The sequence below is a fragment of the Eubalaena glacialis genome, chromosome 4 (genome assembly GCF_028564815.1).
Source record: "Eubalaena glacialis isolate mEubGla1 chromosome 4, mEubGla1.1.hap2.+ XY, whole genome shotgun sequence".
Taxonomy (NCBI): Eukaryota; Metazoa; Chordata; class Mammalia; order Artiodactyla; family Balaenidae; genus Eubalaena; species Eubalaena glacialis.
Genome location: NC_083719.1, coordinates 124,408,418 through 124,423,054, shown reverse-complemented (window position 1 = coordinate 124,423,054; position 14,637 = coordinate 124,408,418). Strand labels below are relative to the sequence as shown.

General features: G+C 41.7%; 2 protein-coding genes across 4 annotated transcripts in view; one reads left to right on the top strand and one right to left on the bottom strand.

The window, feature by feature from the left end:
• Positions 1-14,637, top strand: part of PPP2R2B (protein phosphatase 2 regulatory subunit Bbeta) — a 685,183-nt gene that overhangs the window by 230,737 nt on the left and 439,809 nt on the right. The window lies entirely within an intron of this gene.
• Positions 2,639-4,019, bottom strand: LOC133090045 (adenylyltransferase and sulfurtransferase MOCS3-like). The gene is made up of 2 exons (XM_061188300.1): positions 3,630-4,019; positions 2,639-3,595 (listed from the first exon to the last, which is right to left on the bottom strand). The coding sequence occupies exons 1-2, from the start codon at positions 4,017-4,019 to the stop codon at positions 2,639-2,641; spliced, it is 1,347 nt and encodes a 448-aa protein (XP_061044283.1).

The following is a 14,637-nucleotide window of genomic DNA, read 5'->3' as shown; positions in this document are numbered from 1 at the left end:
ATCAATTTACATTCCCACCAACAGTGCAAGAGTGTTCCCTTTTCTCCACACCCTCTCCAGCATTTATTGTTTGTAGATTTTTTGATGATGGCCATTCTGACCGGTGTGAGATGATATCTCATTGTAGTTTTGATTTGCATTTCTCTAATGATTAGTGATGTTGAGCATTCTTTCATGTGTTTGTTGGCAATCTGTATATCTTCTTTGGAGAAATGTCTATTTAGGTCTTCTGCCCATTTTTGGATTGGGTTGTTTGTTTTTTTGATATTGAGCTGCTTGTAAATTTTGGAGATTAATCCTTTGTCAGTTGCTTCATTTGCAAATATTTTCTCCCATTCTAAGGGTTGTCTTTTGGTCTTGTTTATGGTTTCCTTTGCTGTGCAAGAGCTTTTAAGTTTCATTAGGTCCCATTTGTTTATTTTTGTTTTTATTTCCATTTCTCTAGGAGGTGGGTCAAAAAGGATCTTGCTGTGATTTATGTCATAGAGTGTTCTGCCTATGTTTTCCTCTAAGAGTTTGATAGTGTCTGGCCTTACACTTAGGTCTTTAATCCATTTTGAGTTTATTTTTGTGTATGGTGTCAGGGAGTGTTCTAATTTCATACTTTTACATGTACCTGTCCAATTTTCCCAGCACCACTTATTGAAGAGGCTGTCTTTTCTCCACTGTATATGCTTGCCTCCTTTATCAAAGAAAAGGTGACCATATGTGCGTAGGTTTATCTGTGGGCTTTCTATCCTGTTCCATTGATCTATATTTCTGTTTTTGTGCCAGTACCATACTGTCTTGATTACTGTAGCTTTGTAGTATAGCCTGAAGTCAGGGAGCCTGATTCCTCCAGCTCCGTTTTTCTTTCTCAAGATTGCTTTGCCTATTCGGGGTCTTTTGCGTTTCCATACAAATTGTGAAATTTTTTCTTCTAGTTCTGTGAAAAATAACAGTGGTAGTTTGATAGGGACTGCATTGAATCTGTAGATTGTTTTGGGTAGTAGAGTCATTTTCACAATGTTGATTCTTCCAATCCAAGAACATGGTATATCTCTCCATCTATTCGTATCATCTTTAATTTCTTACATCAGTGTCTTATAATTTTCTGCATACAGGTCTTTTGTCTCCTTAGGTAGGTTTATTCCTAGATATTTTATTCTTTTTGTTGCAGTGGTAAATGGGAGGGTTTTCTTAATTTCACTTTCAGATTTTTCGTCATTAGTGTATAGGAATGCTAGAGATTTCTGTGCATTAATTTTGTATCCTGCTACTTTCCCAAATTCATTGATTAGCTCTAGTAGTTTTCCGGTAGCATCTTTAGGATTCTCTATGTATAGTATCATGTCATCTGCAAACAGTGACAGCTTTACTTCTTCTTTTCTGATTTGGATTCCTTTTATTTCTTTTTCTTCTCTGGTTGCTGTGGCTAAAACTTCCAAAACTATGTTGAATAATAGCGGTGAGAGTGGGCAACCTTGTCTTGTTCCTGATCTTAGAGGAAATGGTTTCAGTTTTTCACCATTGAGGACGATGTTGGCTGTGGGTTTGTCATATACTGCCTTTATTATGTTGAGGAAAGTTCCCTCTATGCCTACTTTCTGCAGGACTTTTATCATAAATGGGTGTTGAATTTTGTCGAAAGCTTTCTCTGCATCTATTGAGATGATCACATGGTTTTTCTCCTTCAATTTGTTAATATGGTATATCACATTGATTGATTTGCATATATTGAAGAATCCTTGCATTCCTGGGATAAACCCCACTTGATCATGGTGTATGATCCTTTTAATGTGCTGTTGGATTCTGTTTGCTAGTATTTTGTTGAGGATTTTTGCATCTATGTTCATCAGTGATATTGGCCTGTAGTTTTCTTTCTTTGTGACATCTTTGTCTGGTTTTGGTATCAGGGTGATGGTGGCCTTGTAGAATGAGTTTGGGAGTGTTCCTCCCTTTGCTATATTTTGGAAGAGTTTGAGAAGGATAGGTGTTAGCTCTTCTCTAAATGTTTCATAGAATTTGCCTGTGAAGCCATCTGGTCCTGGGCTTTTGTGTGTTGGAAGATTTTTAATCACAGTTTCAATTTCAGTGCTTGTGATTCGTCTGTTCATATTTTCTATTTCTTCCTGGTTCAGTCTAGGAAGGTTGTGCATTACTAAGAATTTGTCCATTTCTTCCAGGTTGTCCATTTTATTGGCATAGAGTTGCTTGGAGTAATCTCTCATGATCCTTTGATTCAGTAAGTATATTACACCTTTCCAAGCAATAAAATGGACAACTGTAAAGAGCTTTTTAATTGGAAGATTAAAAAAAATAATAATAATAAAGACAGGACACACAAATGACCTGCAGTTCAGAACACAAAGTCCTGTCACTTACATTCTATCCCACCTGTTCAACACACCATCCAAGTGCTGCAAACACCAGACAGTTCAGAGGAACAGTGTTATAACCCCTTAATTGCTACATCACCCAATAAGTTACAATTAAAAAGCTCCTTATAAAAAGAAGTCCACCTATCCGCAGATATTGGAGAATCCCAGGCTCTTCCGTACATTACTGAAAAAAAATGCAAATACATTCATAAAGGCAAAAAAAACTTTAGGTAACATGACTACCCACATCTTTCGCTGGTCAGACTCTACCGGCCACCTCAGTATTGCGGAAACATTCCATCGATTTTGGCAGCCCAGGCCATGAGGCCTCCCACAACATCCCGAACTGTTAAAGAGTCTAAGTCTGTCCAGGACTGCAGGATCTTCACGGCTTTCTGGGAGTCATTGCTCAGTTTGCAGATCACATAAATGGGGAGAGATGCCCCTTCCTGTGTACCCTGCTTCCCTTCCCGGATTGCTTCTCCCAAGAGTTTCAGGCTCTCCGCATTCCTCCATTCCAAATGTTTCAAAGGGATGTGTAGGGCGTGAGGCAACCGACACAGGTCCACCTCCACTGGAGGCCTGACGTCCAGCAACAGGTGGGGTGACCCGGAATCCACAAGTCGCTTATAGTCGACGACAGAAATTCGCTCCTCCGGGCTCAGCAACTGTAGGGGACAGCAGTTATCGGTGGCCGAGGAGCCACAGAAGCTTTCGTAGTCCTGCAGATCAGTCACAGTGGGCTGCTCCCCGCAAGCTGCACAGTCGGGCCTGCGCCTCCGCAGCCGAATACAGCGGAAATGACCTCCGAGGGCATCAGAGAGCAAAAGGCTGCCACTGTAAGAGGGGCCCAGACCTGCAGCGATATTCAACACTTCCAGCGCCTGCAGGCAGCCCAGGACCCCGGTAACCACACCAAGCACCCCGCCATCCGCACAGCTGGTCGCCGTCTCCACCGGTGGTGGTTGCGGAAACACGCAGCAAGGCCCACCGCCGTAGTGGTAGACTGTGAGTTGGCCCTCGAAGCGCAGGGCGCTGGCCGACACGAGGGGTTGGCCGGTTAGCACGCAGGCGTCGTTAACCAGGTAGCGAGTGGGCACGTTGTCGGAGCAATCAGCCCCCACATCACAGCGGCGGACCAGGTCTAGCGCCGTGGCTGGCGTAAGCGCCTGGGCGTAGGGCACGCACTGCACCGCCGAATTGAGACGGCGCAGTGTAGCGGCGGCCGGAAAGACCTGGTGCTACAGGTCAGGGCCCAGGGCCCTGCGCCAGGGCCTCGCCGTGCAGCACCTGGCGGGCCAGGTTGCTCGCTTCTACTACGTCATAGTCCACACGGCCCTGGCGGCCGACGCCGGCCGCTGCCGGGTACTGCGCCAGTGGGCGGCCGAGCTCCCCGCAGCCCACGACCAGCACGGACGCGGTCGCCAGGCGCAGCTGTCCCTGCACGCCCAGCTCAGGCAGCACGAGCTGCCGGCTGTAGCGCAGAATCTCAGCTCGGGACAGGGCGGCCTTCGGCGGCAGGGGAGACACCGGAACCGACCGCTCTGACTCCTGCTCGGCCAGAAGAGCCGCCACCAGCCTCTGCTTCAGGGAACTCAGCTCCTCCTCACGCTGTGCAACTTCAGCCTGCAAGGTGAGCACCTCCTCCCTGGCCGCCATGGCAGCCTCTTCCAGTGTTAATTTTTAATTTATTAGGTAGAGCTTTTTTTAAAAAAAATAAATTTATTTATTTATTTAATTATTTTTGGCTGCGTTGGGTCTTCGTTGCTGCGCGCGGGCTTTCTCCAGTTGTGGCGAGCGGGGGCTACTCTTCGCTGCAGTGCGCGGGCTTCTCATCGCGGTGGCTTCTCTTGTTGCGGAGCACGGGCTCTAGGCTCACGGGCTTCAGTAGTTGTGGCAATGCGGGCTCAGCAGTTGTGGCTCACGGGCTCTAGAGCGCAGGCTCAGTAGTTGTGGCGCACGGGCTTAGTTGCTCCGCCGCATGTGGGATCTTAACGGACCAGGACTCAAACCTGTGTCCCCTGCATTGGCAGGCGGATTCTTAACCACTGCACCACCGGGGAAGTCCTAGGTAAAGCTTTTTTTAAAAAAAGAAAAAAAAAGAAGAGTATAGGTACCTTTATAATAGTATGATTAGGGGTAAGAATGTTAAATTACACTCATCTACTTATTTGGTAAATACTGGGTACTAGGTGTTGAAAATATAGCGGTACTTGAAATAGCCAAGGTCTTTTGTGTTACAGAGCTATCATTCTAATGGGTGAGAAAGGCAACTAAAAAAGCAAACTTTCAAAAACACAAGGTATTTCAGATGGTGACAAGCCATAAAGCATATAAAATGTGATATTGGGGTTGTGGCTGCACGAGGTGATGGGGAATGTTACATTAGATTGTTATTCTGTAAAGGCTTTTTTAAAGAGGTGAGACCTGAATAATGAGTAGAAGCCAGGTTCAAAAGCCTTGTTGGAATACTGTTTCGACCCAGGGAATAGTAAGTGCAAAGGCCCTGAGGCAGAAGCAAACTTAGCATGACCAGAGGAAGAGCAGGATGACTGGAGTGGTGAGTGGGAGAAGGATGAGGTCGCAGAGGGAAGCAGCAGCAGCTTCAGGTGAGTCCTTGCAAGCCATGGAAAGAAATTTGGGTCTTATTCTGGGTATTATAGTCATTAGAAGACTTTAAGCATGAGAGTACCCTGAAGTTTTAAGAACTAGTAGTAAAATGGAGGACTGGTAATTTGACCCTCCAACAAAAGCCTAGGGCATTTCACCCCAATGGAGAGCTTCAGAAACATAACCTTCCCTTAGAGCTGTATTGAGAAAGTTAAACCTCATCTCTAAACTCAGACTTTTTTGTCTCGTGCTGTTTGTTTTGTTTTTGTTTTCAACCCAGGGGTCTTCATACTCACCTCTCCTAGTAAAACATTACCTGTGGTCTGGAGCTCACTGTGGTATCCTTGCCCAGGACCACAATAGGAACTGGTAAAATTTCAGTTTTAGTCAGTGCCTGGAAATTGATTTTCAAGGCATTGTTGAGATCACTTCAATTTGGGAGCCCATAGAACTGACAGTATCCTTTCAGTGTCCCCTTTCAGTTTGGGGAATGGGGGAACCTGTTTTTTAAAATTTTACTCTTTACCATACGTGGCATTTCCATACTTTTGACAGCTCTTTTTTTAAAGAATCACTGTACCTATTGTTTCAGGAATGATTCTTCTGATCATGATTTAAAACAACCTTTCCCTATATTATGGCACAAGTCAGTTCTTTGTGTATGCCTCCTCCACACCATTCATCAAGTATATCAGGCAATTTCAAAGCAGACAGGTCTATACAAACGATACTCAAGCAAGAGGTAATGATTTCCAGATATTGATACTAAGTGCCTATTTTCTGAGGAAAACCGATGGTAATTTTCTACATCTTCCCATTCACACATGCATCAGAATTTACATTCTTGCTCTTTATTAGTCTATGATGGATGCAAACTGCAGCTTCTCATCAGATGTATCTGAGAGAGACTGTTCTAATAAGTAATTTACAGCTTGCTAAAGATAAGCTGTCCTTACAAAATATTGTTATTTAATAGCAATTTAAACCAATTCATGAAACTAAAACTGAAAAAATAATTCACAAACTTTATCTCCCCAGCGCAAAAAAAAAAAAAAAAAAGCCCCACAGGTATTACTTTTTAAATACTTGTGTTTCTTTTCACATAAAATGATAATCTTTGTATCCCTAATAGAAACTTGAGGGCATTGGCAAGAACGAACTTACCAGAGTAGATAGTCTGGGTTTGAATCCCAGTGACCCCACTTTCTGTGTCCCTTTAAATAAGTTACATAACCTTTTTTGACTGAACTTTACTTTCCTCCTCTGTAAAATGCGGGGGAAAGTAGTCTTTCCTTTATAGGCTTGTTGTGAGCATTAAATGAAATCAAGCACATGCAGCACAGAACCTGACACCAAGTACTTGCTAAGTAAATGTTAGCTATTATGCTAATGAAAGAGCACAGATTACAAGAAAATAAAAATAACCTGTCATCCCACCACCCAGATAATTATTTCTCTTTAATGTTTAATATTTGGTAAGTTTGATACATGTTTTTTTCAAAATGAATTTAAAGTGTCCATCAGTCCCATGTGTTTACTAAACGGATTACTTACACACAGGTGCAAAGACAAGTCTCATCTTTGGGAAGAACAATAAACGTCTGTGGAAGATTCTAGACTCAGTTTCTACTTACATGATGCCAAAACAATTGAAAGGAAATTATAGGTAACTAACTGCCTCTACATCATCACAAACATGAGCAATTAATTAACACTTGTTACTCCTGATCAAAGTATTATTTGTCCACGTGATGTCAGTCAGCAAATAGGTAACTGTGATTTGAACATTTCAATTCATAGCATATTGGAGTTTGAAGGGAAGTGGAATTGTATAAATGGAGGAGCTGGGGCACAGAAAGAAACCAAAACACAAGCAAAGCTACAAGTTTCCATCTCCATGTTACCCCTGAATGTCTCTGCCACTCAGGTTCCCCTCTCACATTATGGAGTTAGATTAGCTCTCTGATCTCCTTTCCAGTTAAAAAATACCATGAATCTGTGGTCCCTCACATCTGGCCCCCAAACATCTGTTAGATTTTTCTGACTCCTTTGTAAGCCAGTTTTTTTCTTTCACCTAGATGCTGAAATACTTGCTCCTTGCCTGCATAAATGTGCGCAAAGATGTGAGAAAGGAAGTCAGCAGCCCCTCCAGGGTCTCTGTGGGGTCTTTTGGGCAACACTCAGGTTAATCACATCAGCAGTGCAGCTCAGTGCTCTGAATTTGGCTCCTGATGAAACCCAGCTCCCTCAGACTCCCCTGAAGCATTCCACATAGAACATCCACCTGTCCCAAATTCACATGGGCAGCAGGGGCCTGACAATGGGAAAAGATTCATGACTGGAAATGACTTTCCAGAAGTCCAATGAAGGCATTGAGACAGTGACCATGTCTAACTTGTTTGCCTAATACAGTGCCTGGCACTTATAGAAAAGTTGAATAAAATTTGTAGCCACCACTGAGCAGGTACAATATTCCAGACACTAGGCTTTTCATCTGTCAGGTACTTTCTAAGATCTGACTTCTTAGTAGAGGCAGCCTGACACAGCAGCGAAGAGCACAGGCTCCAGAAATGCACACCCACGTTTGCATCCCAGTTATGTAACTCTGAGTATGCATTTAATCTCTCTGTGCCTCTGTTTCCTCATCTGTAACATAGAGAAAATAATTGAAGCCACTTCAAGGGCCCTTGTGAGGATGAAATTAGGTAATATATATAAAGTATTTATAACACAGCATGGAATATAGTCAGCATCAATAAATGTTTGCTCTCTCAGTATTAGGACTAATTTAATCATTATACCAACTCTGTGAAGGAGGTATTCTAATACCCCAGATTTTGGCTGAAGAAACTGAGATTCAGAGAGTTTAAATGACGCAGTGATCCCTCTAAACTTGTTAGTAACCAGAAGATCTATGATTTAAACCTAGACGTGAACACTGAAGTGAATTAATAATGTCGACCTGTGGTGCTTCAGAGACCAGGTGCTGGAATCAGGAAGCTGAGTTGGAATCTTGGCTTTGTCATTACCAGTTGTGTGTCCTCAAGCACGTACTAAAAATAAGAGATCCTATATCATAGGGATGTTGCAAGACTTAAATGAGATAATGCTTGTTAGTATTTAGCTCAGGAAATTGCACTCAGCAGATGCCCCATAAACATTCTTTCATTTTTTTGTAAGGAACAGCAATGGCCTTAGTCAACTCCACCCACTTCCTCCAAAAACCCACCCACACACCTTAGAGTCATCCTTGACTCTGCATTCCTAATTTCCCTCAACACACCTGCTCATGTAGTCTAAGTCCTATATCATTCTTCCTCCTGAATATCTCAGATATGATCTCTAGAATCCCTTGACGTCTCCAACACCATTGCCACTCTCCTAGTTTGGGCATCATCTTCCCTTCTCTGGATATGAGGCAGCCTCCTTGGTTTTCTCCACCCTCCTTCTTGTCTTGACCACCTCCAGCCTGTTCTTCACCCTGTACCTGCAGTCGTATTTCTCATGTGCACACATGTCACTTGCCTCCCTAAATCCTTCAGTGGGCTCCTTTGTTCTTAGGATACTTCCAGCCTCACTCTTTGTTTTCCTTCATGTCCCCTGTGCTCCATTTTCCTTCTCATGCCATAGTCCCTCACCTCCAGCACTACACATGTGCTGTCCTCTTTGCCACAAATATTGTTCACCCTCTCTTTCCCTGGCACACCCCTACTCATCATTCAGATCTCAGCCTTGGTTTCACTTTTCCTAGTAAGCCTTCCCTAACCCTGAACTCTCACCTTGATGGCCCTTCTAAGAGGTCCTGGATGTTATCTATCATAGCACTTGCCAAATGCATTATGATTTCCTTACTCCTTGCATGTTTCCTCTGCTAGATCATAATCTCCATGAAGGCAGGGCCATATATAATGTGTCTACTACAACTACAAGTTGTATAAGCAGCCCTAATGCCCAGCACAGGGCCTGGCACATCATGCTACTGAACAAATATTATTGAATAAATGCATGCATGAATGAATGACCACCAGCTTTCCAATCAGCAAAGCCCAACAAGACAGAAGACTCTAAGAAAATTCATCCTAGTGGCAAGAGTGATGTTTCTTATTACTAGTTCAATGCCCTGTCAGTAAAATTGGTGGATGGGATTCCTTCAAACTTAAATAATTTATCACAGAATAGAGCTGCCATTTTTCAATGTGCCAGTACCAGTGGCTGCCTAAAGACCCAAGTTAGACCAAATAGCGGCAACATTATATTTTGAAATTGTCAAAACACTTTTACGAATATTGTTTCATAGGATTTATATACCAGATCTGTGGGAGAGTGAGGTGAGGACTCCAAGACAGGAAGAAGTACAGTTAGAACTCAGTTCTCCTCTCAGCGTGTTACTTGCCCACATGATGCTGCCTGATGTACAATTAATGTGGCCATTACCCCAGCCCTGGTCTCTGAAGACAAATTGCTGTAAAGCAGTGATTCTCACTGTGGGGATGGGGAGTGGGATAGGATTTTGCCCTCCAGGGGATATTCAGCAATGTCTAGACATTTTTTTAAAATTTATTTTTATTGTCACGACTGAGGCAGGGAGGGCTTGATACTGGCATGTAGTAGGTAGAGGCCAGGGATGATGCTAAACCTCCTACGATGCACAGCATAGACCTCTTCCCCCATCCTTCAGTCCCCCCACCCCAGCCTCTCTGCCACCACCAACAAATCATCCAGCCCCGAACGTCAATAGGGCTGAAGCTGAGGAACCCTGCTGGAAAGCAAAGTTCATAGACAGAAACAGAGGGGAACATAAGTGTGTAAATCTCTCCAGATGCAGAGAGACTGGTGAGTGCACAGACCATTTAAAGGCATGAAATTTGAATTAAAACGTAAAATACTCTGCAGACCAAACAGAACTCCTCACAGGCTGTGTGTGCAGTGCGGACTCTCCGGGGAAGTCTTGGCTGAATGAGCAAGCCTTGCTCTGTACCTCAAGAGCAACAGGTAGAACGTTCTCTCCCCGGCTGCCTCCTGAAAGATTTACTATTATGACCCCTCAGAATCAAGGAAAAACTTGGGTTAAAAGTGTTTTCCAGAGAAGGCATTAAACCTGATCACTCAAATACCTTTTCTTGTATCACTAAACGGTGGCCTAAGGGTCAGAAAACTAAGATCTCACCACCTGGATTCATGTGCTGGGTTGCCTTAAAATCCTCCAATATTCTCATCTGTCCGAAAGGAAATAGTGCTGCCTAGTATTGGGGACTAAGGCTGGAATGGATATCGTAGTCAGAGAAATCCAGAAGAAATATATTGTTATTACCTTAGCATACTGATCCCTTTTCATACTGTTCATGGTTTAATTACAACCCAGAGCTGTGCAGGAGAAAAGCAGACAAGGCAATTCCTTTTGAGGAATTGGAAACACATTCTGGATTTACATTGGAATACTTTCTTCTTACAAAGGCTTTGAGACATAACACGGACTGAATAATTGGGTTGTTCTTTATCCAGCTTGGATAAAGGGAGGTTGAAGTCCACTCTTTCCGAATGAAAGCCAATTAGTGCATAGCCCAAACATAGAAGTTGGAATCTGCTTTACATATTTAAAACACGTTTTATAATTCCATGAATTTGGAGTAAATAGGGGAAAGAGTGAATTTGAGTTGTGAATAACTATAAAAAATTTTTAATGTAATATTATTATTTTCATATTCATAAAGTAGAATTAAGAAACATCTTACAATAGACTGACTAATAAACAGAAGTACTCACTATTCCCCCATATAATTCTTGAGGTTCCCTACCTTCAAACTATTGCTCTAATTATTACTTCCTATAAGAATGTTCTTACCACTCACATCTCTACAGATTCAAATTCTCCCTGTCCTTCAAATCCTATCTCAAATGCCACCACCTCCAGGAAGTCTTCTTGGAATCTGATCCCATGTCCCAGTTAGGTGTGAGAGTTTCCTACTGTGCACTTACTTATCTCTTACTCTCTTATGGACCTTCTGTAATTTTTAATATATTGATATTTATATTTTTCATTTATTTCTTTATTTCTTACCTCCCTACTCACCTTTACACTTTGTGTCTTATCCATCCCCCCACTCCCACAGCCTTTGGCTTTGTGTCTTAGAAATAGTAAACCTTCAATGCATATTGACTCTCTGGGGTCATTGATGGGTAGGTGCATGGATTTGGTTAGATTTCTCCAACATGATTATGCTAGTCATTAGCAAACCCTTTCTTTCAAATAGGTCAGAAGTAAACTTGACCAGCCCTGATCAAATTTTCACAAGTTCCAAATAAGTAGACAAAGAAGTTTAGTCTCATTCTAGGTATTCTGTCTTACACTAGACTACACAGGAGAGAATGTTGAGATCACGGAGCCCAGGAAGCAGCACAGCATCTACACAGCGTGGGAGAAGGAGTGAAAAGTCTGCACTGGAATCTTAGCTCCTCTACCTGCTTACACTTGGCAAGTTACTTAATATCTCTACACAAATTTCCTCATGTATAAGCAGATAAAATAATAACATTTACTTTATTATAATTTTTAAGAGGATTAAATGAGCTCTTCTAGGTATAGTGGTTAGCAGAGTGGCTGGACCTAGTAAGAACTCAGATTTGGTGGTGGTTGTAATTACGATTCTTATCATCATCTATTAAAATCAAATCATATTTCTATGGTTTAGAATCTATCATCCATCTATCTATCTATCTATCTATCTATCTATCTATCTATCTATCGGCTACTTGCTCCGATGTCTCAATAAATTAGGAGAAGTTATTTGTCTACTTTTTGTAGGTACTTAGAGAATTAGTATAAAAAATTTGGTGGGAGATGTGCTTGGCTTTATTATGCTTTTCATTCTATAGTCTTCCCAATGAGAGCCAAAATATTCTGTTGTAAATGACTATTGTTTCTTTCTTTGCTGCATGGTAGCATCTGCTCTAAACTGAGCCTCTCCTCCATCTTCAGAATCCTCTTTAGTCTTATCTGTGGCTGCCTCTCACTTGCTTTAGTCACATGCCAAGACAGCTGACTCAGCAACCGGTCCAGTCTGCCAATCAGAAATGTGGATCAAGTCTCCACTGACTTCTCAGCTAGGTCTGGGGGATGCCACAGTGATCAAGACAGTGCACCCTTTGCCCCCACCGAACTTATAGTAATGCAGTGAATCAAACACTAAACAATTTATTACTTTATTTTTTTTTTGGTGTACATATTGTATTTTTATTTATTTTTAATTGATTTTAGTTGATTTTATTAGTTTAAAATAATCAAATATTTCAGTCATTAAGTTGGAAGAGAAAATTTCTCTGAAGGTAAATTGTAGGCTGCAGAGAGTGGAGGAGAGGATCAAAACCCTTTCTTGTCCAGCACCTTGTCTTTCAGCCCTCAGCTGAAACGTCACCTTCTCAGAGAAGCCTTCTGCGACCATCCAAGCAAAGCAGCCACTCTACCACATCCCCTATTTTATTTTCTTCAGTCTGCTGTTTTTAAAATTAAGGTATAATTGACATAGGTTCAGGTGTGCATTATGATGATACTGTATTTGTAAATATTGTGAAATGATCACCTAAATAAGTCTAGTTATCTGTCACCATATATCATTACAATATTTTTCTCTTATGATGAGAACTTTTAAGATCTACTCTCTTAGTGACTTTCAAATACGCAATACAGTATTATTAACTATAGTCACCATACTTTACATTACATCTTCATGACTTGTTTATTTTATAACTGGACGTTTGTGCTTTTGACCACTTTCACCCATTTTGCCTGCCTCCCACACCCTGCCTCTGACAATCACCAATCTGTTCTCTGTATCTGTGAGCTTGGGGTGGGTTTTTTTTGCTGGTTTGTTTTAGATTACACATATAAGTGAGATCATATGGTATTTATCTTTTTCTGTCTGATTTAGTTCACTTAGCATAATGCCATCAAGTTCCATGCATGTAGTCACAAATGACAAGATTTCCTTCTTTTTATGGATGAATAATATTCCATTGTATATATGTGTGTGTGTGTGTGTATATACATACACACACACACACACACACACACACACACACGAAACATATCTTCTTTATCCATTCATCCATTGATGGACACTTAGGTTGTTCCCACATCTTGGCTATGGTAAATAATGCCGCAGTGAACATGGGGGTGCATATGTCTTTTTGAGTTAGTGGTTTCATTTTCTTTGGATAAGTACCTAGAAGTGGAATTGCTGGATCACTATTCTTCTTTTCATCATCTGAAATAACCTTGTTGATATAATATTTACTTGTTTATTGTCTATCTCCTTCTTCTAAAATGTAAACTCAGTGAGCTAAATCTTAATATATTATTTACTGCTGTATCGCCAACATCTAGAAGCGTGCCTAGAATTTAAAAGCTGCTAAAAATATTATCTTGTATCAATGGATGAATGAACTAACAAAAAGAGGTTCCTCTTCCTTGCAGATCAGAAAGTACCAAATTGTGAGTTTCACACACTGACTGGAGAGTGTGGGAAATTGATGGCAATTATGTCAGAATTCCCCTTGTTCGGTTCAGCTCAATTCAGTCCAGCACATATTTATTGAATTCCTATTATGTGTCAGGCAGTGAGCCTCACACTCAGGATTCAGCAGAGAAAAGTCAAAGTCCAACCGTCCTCCCACTTAGAGCCTGGCAAGGGAGATAGACACTTTATAGCAGTGATCAAAGTAATTGAATAGCATTTACTTTGTGCCATGTAGAATTCTAATCACTTTCATAAGTTACCTTATTTAATTCTCATCACAGCCCTGTATGTTAGGAGCGATAATTATACCCGAAGAAGAGGGCAGGTATTTTATCTGTCTTGTTTACTATTGACTCCTTAGCACCCTGGCATACATAGATGCTCAACAAATATGATCAATAATAAATGAGTGTTTTAAAAGGGGAGGATGGTATTTGAGAGTCTGTAGCAGATGGATTTGACCCTGTCTGAGGCATTAAGAAACCTCTCTCTGATGATGTGACATTCTGTTTAAGATTTGAAGAATGAATAGGAATTTGCTCTGTTTTGACCTGAGAGTGAAAACCTGGGCAGTCTCAGCCTGACTGATCTTAAATAATCTAATTTTTCCTCCCTGGAATTTAGTTTACTTCTTAGCAAAATGAAAGACTGTGATGATGATATTTCCCCAAAGAAGGTTGTAAAAACATGTTAAAACAGAATGATCAGGGTAACTTTCCCATAAGAATTGGGCTTCAGTGAGAGAAGGCAACATAAATGGGACCAATGGGAATGGGCTGCTGGGAGGCCCCAAGTTCATTGGCCCCAAGGCAAGGGCTCCGGCTGGGACTTTGCAGGACAAAAGTGATTGCTTCTGATCTCCCAAGAGGTCAGTCTAAAGAAAGCTTGGAACAGCCTGGTCCATAGTGCAGCACTCAACAATCTCCCAATTAATTACTTTTTTTTTTTTTTTTTTTGCCATTTGATGTCGGAACCTGGCATGTGGAAGTCATCTGGGGTGTTTCTTGTCTCTGGGCCGGACTCCAGGCCCTTCTCGCATGGCACCTAAAATGGGTCACCTTTATCTTTCCCTCCTCCTAGGCTTCTCATTTCCCTTTCTCTTTCTGCTCTTGGGCCCTCCCTCCAGGCACCTCTGCCATTGCCTTGGAGCCTCC

What these genes read in the sequence shown, in the direction of transcription:
- LOC133090045 (XM_061188300.1), bottom strand. Translation starts at nt 4,019, where the DNA reads ATGGCGGCCAGGGAGGAGGTGCTCACCTTGCAGGCTGAAGTTGCACAG. An exon ending in TGCTGCACGGCGAGGCCCTG is followed by an intron (nt 3,596 to 3,629) that starts GCGCAGGGCCCT and finishes CTGTAGCACCAG; the next exon opens with GTCTTTCCGGCCGCCGCTAC.